The sequence below is a fragment of the Lethenteron reissneri genome, chromosome 45, assembly GCF_015708825.2.
Source record: "Lethenteron reissneri isolate LAM-NWPU_2019-01 chromosome 45, ASM1570882v1, whole genome shotgun sequence".
NCBI lineage: Eukaryota > Metazoa > Chordata > Hyperoartia > Petromyzontiformes > Petromyzontidae > Lethenteron > Lethenteron reissneri.
The window spans coordinates 7880226-7886098 of NC_083823.1; the positions used below are offsets into that span (position 1 = coordinate 7880226).

The 5873-nt window shown below is 49.6% G+C and overlaps 1 protein-coding gene and 1 pseudogene across 1 annotated transcript; both read right to left on the bottom strand.

Annotated features, from left to right (window-relative positions):
- Window positions 1-702: 702 nt before the first annotated feature.
- On the bottom strand, window positions 703-1364 carry LOC133353772 (protein S100-A1-like). The gene is made up of 2 exons (XM_061570146.1): window positions 1206-1364; window positions 703-897 (listed from the first exon to the last, which is right to left on the bottom strand). The coding sequence occupies exons 1-2, from the start codon at window positions 1362-1364 to the stop codon at window positions 703-705; spliced, it is 354 nt and encodes a 117-aa protein (XP_061426130.1).
- Window positions 1365-4388: 3024 nt separating this feature from the next.
- Window positions 4389-5052, bottom strand: LOC133353996 (protein S100-A1-like; annotated as a pseudogene).
- Between the last annotated feature and the right edge of the window lie 821 nt (window positions 5053-5873).

The window sequence follows — 5873 nt, forward strand, 5'->3', positions numbered from 1 at the left end:
AGGGGGGCCTGCAGGTGGCCGGGGTAATCAAGGACGCAGGCCAGTGATTGGACGAGAGGTATGGGTGTCAGGAATTGGCGCAGCGGTGTCTACAACAACACCACGTGAGGCTGGGGGCGAGTAGCAAAGTGGGGGATGGTCCAATTAATTAAGGAGAATTGGTTCAGGGATAAAAGGCAAAGAGCGTGGGGAGAAACGGGAGTTGGTTGGTGCCTGGGACGAGACAGATAGAGGGAGAGACAGAGCAGCAGACAAGAGAGTATAGTATAAGGTAGCAGTGGCCAAAAAGAATACAGAGTAGGGTAGCAGCCTATAAATAGAATACAGATAGAGTAGCAGTGGACAGAGCGAGTACAGTATAGGAAAGCAGCGGAGTAACAGACCTTGGTGGCGAAAGCTACGACCGAGTGGGACGGCAGAGAACAAAGAGCGACTGAGCTGGAGAGAGGAGGGTCGCTGGAGGAGAGGAGCAGAGGGACATTGAGTGATGCCTACAAAGAGATGTGAACTATAAGCGTTAATAAAGAACCGAGAAAGACAAAGAAGCTGTCGCGTCAGTAGGAGTCCTACACCAGTAACCAAATTTGCAACACGAGAAGAGCCAACCACAGCTCGTTGGTTCCCAACTTCACACAATTCACAAAGACCAGGACCGACCAGTTTGCCAGCAATTTGAATTTTCATCTCATATTTTATAAGGATTTATTTCAGTTTATCAGCAACAATTGGCGGTCCATAGGGCCCCCTGGTGAGGAACACGCGCTCCCTGAACGGGGCATGGCCGGCCACGAGAATCCTCGTCCACGTGGCCATGAACGCTTGGAAGTCCACGCTGGCGCCTTGGTTCTCGTGAAGATCCCCCATGATCTTGCGCACTTCATCCGGGTCGCAGGCGCCCTGCACGCACGATAGTGGGAACAGTTTGTTACAGGAAATGCAGCAATTCCTCTGCTCAGTGCTGTACGAGCAGCAAACATGCCAAGTTGGCCATTAAAAGCCCAATCAATCAACCCCTAGCAGTGGCTACGTGCGCTTGAGCAACGGAAACCGAGCACCAGCTCGAGCCTTCGCGTCTCCAGGCTGTGGGGCTTCCGCAGTGCGCGATCTGAGCAGCTCAGTGCGGTGCGAAGAGACGCAGTCGGTAACACGCACGGCTCGAGAAACGTGTGCGCGGTGCCGCCGCGCAGAGCCCGCAGGAAACCCACCGCCAGGTAGGGCCGCATGTGCATCACGAGCAGTTTCTGCAGCGCGTGCTTCCTCATGGAGACGCTCCCTGAGCCTCCTTCACAGCTGGCGCAGAACTCGCGCACAAAGATGTCCATGACAGCATTCAAATCCTCCATGGCGGCGGCAGATGTAGGCATCACGAGATCTTTTAAATGAACACGTACTCATTACAACGATGAAGCAAAAAAAAGAAATCACCCGCATATCGCCTTTAGACTTGAGATAATCTATTTAAGGCCAGCACACCACACGAGGTGGTTTGGCCAGCACTACGCCCGTCCACCTTTGTCCGTTTAATAAAGTTCACAACCACACCACGTTTTCATTTGGCGGCCAAGTCGACCAAAAGGAAGGCCCAGGACTGGTGAAGAATACTTTGCGGGTGTTGGCCGAGTATCAAACTTGGGTCACCAGGTTCATGATCCCAGCACGCTAACCGCTACACTACTGCTCGCATTACACACGCGTATACAATCTACACGGGTTAACTCAGGAGCAAACCTCCACAGAATACGAATATTTCTTTCAGGAGACAGCCGCGAGATTAAGTGGCTTTTTAAATCCTTGCTTAGGACCGTGCAAATCTTTCGGTCGTTTTTTTAACCCACTTCCCGTGATCCAATCGAGCTGACATTTTGCACACTCGTTGTGCGTGACAATGCATTTTCGTGAAAAAAAATTTTCCGAAATTTTACACTGTTAGCGAAATATTTTTAAATATTTAATTACCAATTGCTTAATGGTGGCAGACAATCATCTGACCCATAGGTGGCAGCCATCTCAAGCCAGAGGACGAGAGGACTCTAGCCGCCCCGATGCCACGCATATAAAGGATTCATAGTGAAAAACTTTGTTTTTACGGGTTATACTTGTTTAACAAAACAGAACCTAGACTTGAGCAGCTGCCTCAATCTCGAACCAACGCAAACAATTCCACGGATGTCGTCTCCAGGAGGTCCCTCCGCATTCAAGACGCCAAGAGACGGAACTCACCAGGATGTAAAGACCAGCAGCGACCACAAAAGTCCTCTCGCGTGGGGCTTAAATACTCACCTATGCTGGCGACGTCACCAATTACCGCATTCACCTGTGTTGGTGACGTCACTCATCATTGTCTGCACCTGTGCTGTGGATGTCAATCATCATCGTATCGACCTGCTTTATTCACGTCACATGACTCATCGAGTCTTCCGTGTGCGAATCTGACCAATCCCGTGCGTCCGCTCATTCAGGGAGGAGGGTGGCTGAGTTTGACTTTTTCTGTGATGTTCACTATTGTCGTGAAGACGCCACTCACCGTTCTTGCCGGGAAACTAGATCACAAATCCAATGCGAGTCACGATAGCTTCTAAATTTATAATCTACTTGAGCCGATTGAGGCGACAAGTAACGCATTCAACATTTATTTTAGTGCAATGTATTTTGGATTTCTCGTGACGAAATTGTTTTGGTCAGATTTCTATTTTATTTATTCAGTACTTTCATTGACAAGAACATTTCGGTGATCCAGGTCACTTGCAAATGAGACGTTATCCTGGGTTCTTGGAGTTTTCATCTCATCTGGTTAAATAAAATACATTTCACTTTTCAGATGTTTTGATTCGTTCGGTGTTGATTCACCATACTTCACCACTGTGGTAAATCGGTGTTGGTGAATGACGCAGTTGTTTCTGGTGAGATTACTGTTTGCTTTATTCTTGTTATTTAGCTGATCTAGGTCACTTCCAAATTAGACTTTATCCTGGTCTCTTGGATTTTTCATCGCATCTGGTTAAACAAAAGACATTTAAATTGTTGATTGACCATACTTCACCAGTGTGGTAAATCGGTGTTGGTGAATGGGATGAGGGGTAGGGGAAGGCTGGGCCATTTGAGTAGTTGCCTAATGTCCCTGAAATCCAGACAGATCTCGCACTCTAGCCCCTCAGACACCGCACTGGGATTGGCACCATGCGGCTGCACATCGAGTGGAAATGGGGCTCTGAGCAGTGGCGCCACCAGAGCGCGGCCTCTCCACTTTCCTGCCTTCAGCAACAAAATGTCTAAAACCTTTCCCCTTGGTCAGACTCCGGAACCCACACCAATTCACGTGCCAGATCCGTATTATTCAACCCATTTATCCTTCGGCGTCATCAACATTCATTGCGAACTTACCGAAATGAGAACCCCGCGTGCATTACAGACGCTGCTGGCACGATTTTGCGTTTCCTGCAGGACTCATTACACTGCCACATTGTTTTTTGTTGTTGCAACAAACATTCCACACCTTTTTCAATATTGTGACTTCGGTCCCCTTTCATTCGTAAACATTGTGATGTTTCCCAGCTGTGTGCCTCGAGCAGAGATCTCCAGGTGCATAGATACCTGATGCGTGACTTTTTCAGCTCGTTAACCACGAGCTCAGCTTTGGGGGCTTTCACTGCCGATTCTCGCGTTGACACATCAATTTCTATCGCACGTTAACTTGGATTACCAACTACTAAAGGCGGTTACTCCCCTCTATCCCTTTGTTTCCACCAAAGTTTCGGAAAACATTCTAATACCGGTGAACATCTTTGGTTACAGTGCGATTTCCCTCAAATATCAATGGCGTCTATCTGCACATCGTCGGCTTAGCCCCTTGCCATGAGGTTACAGAACCTCTTTATTTACACAGAGTCAAAGGTTTTCTCAGTCTGCCAGGGCTGTGACAAGGTGAAGTCGAAGTTGCTTTCCAAGAAATTACATGTTTAGCCTCAAAGAGCACACCGAAAGAAAACATTCCTTCCAAATCACTCGTCAGGCGTGAGATTGGAAACTTTAATATTCCACTATTTTACCCCCATTTGTATAGAATAAATAAATTCAAGGGATGAACCAGTTTTCGGAGAGCGAATAACTGTGTGTTAAGTGCCACCCATAACGGACCTGTTTTGAAACCGTACAAAGGCCTCTTTCGCCAAACACCTGTGCGGATAATGCCATGCTCGTTGCTCTTATTCGAGCAAACAAACCCAGGGAGTGTCATTTAGCCAACCGCCATTGCTCGTAACCAAATGTGCATCACGAGATGAGCCAGCCACAACCACAGCTCGCGGATTCCCAACTTCACGCGCACGATTCACCAAGACCAGGAGCAACCAGTTTGCCAGCGATTTTATTATTCATATTTTAAAAGGCATTTATTTTGGCTTATCAGCAATAATGGGCGTGCCACAGGGCCCCTTGGTGAGGAACACGCGCTCATGGAATGGGGCATGGCCGGCCACGAGAATCCGCGTCCACGTGGCCATGAACGCTTGGAAGTCCACGCTGGCGCCTTGGTTCTCGTGAAGATCCCCCATGATCTTGCGCACTTCATCCGGGTCGCAGGCGCCCTGCAGTAGTGACAGTTTGTTACAGGCAATACACCAATAACTCTGCTCAGTGCTGTAGGAGCAGCAATCAACGTGCGATGGTGGCCATTAAAAGCCCAGTCACAATAAACCCCTAGCAGTGGCTACACGCGCTCGAGCAACGGACCCGAGCGCCGGCTCAAGCCTTCGCGGCTCCAGGCCGTGGGGCTCCCGCAGTGCGCGATCTCAAGGCCGAACAGCTGTGCGATGAGACGCAGTCCGTGACGCGAACTGCTCAAGAAACCCGTGCGCGGTGCCGCCGCCACGCGAAGACCGCTGGAAACCCACCGCCAGGTAGGGCCGCATGTGCTTCACGAGCAGTTTCTGCAGCGCGTGCTTCCTCATGGAGATGCTCCCCGCGCCTCCATTCACAGCTGGCGCAGAACTCGCGCACGAAGATGTCCATGACAGTGCTCAAATCTTCCATGGCGGCGGCAGATGAAGGCATAACGAGATTCTTTAAATGAACACGTACCTCATTACAATGATGAAGGAAACAAAAAACAAAAACAAAAACCACAATCACCCGCATATCACCTTTAGACTTGAGAGAATCTATTCAAGGCCAGCACACCACACGAGGTGGTTGGCCAGCACTACGCCCGTCCACCTTTGTCCGTTTAGTAAAGTTCACAACCACACCACGTTTTCATTTGGCGGCCAAGTCGAACAAAGGAAGGCCCAGGACTGGTGAAGAATACTTTGTGATACTCGGCCAATACCCGCACTCGGGTCACCGAGTTCATGATCCCAGCACGCCAACCTACCGCTCAAATTACACACGCGTATACAATCTACACCGGTTAACTCAGAGGAGCAACCCTCCACAGAATACGAATATTTTTTTCTGGAGACAGCCGCGAGATTACGTGGCTTTTTTAAACAAATCAGGACCCAGACTTGAGCAGCTGCCTCCATCTCGAACCAACGCGACAAATCCACGGATGCCGTCTCCACGGGGTCCCGCCGCATTCAAGACGCCAAGAGACGGCACTCACCAGGATGTAAAGACCACCAGCGACCACAAAAGTCCTCTCGCGTGGGGCTTAAATACTCACCTATGCTGGCGACGTCACCAATTACCGCATTCACCTGTGCTGGTGACGTCACTCATCATTGTCTGCACCTGTGCTGTGGATGTCAATCATCATCGTATCGACCTGCTTTATTCACGTCACATGACTCATCGAGTCTCCGTGTGCAAATCTGACCAATCCCGCGCGTCCGCTCATTCAGACGAATCCCTTATGCGTGCGAGGTAATGGTGATGAT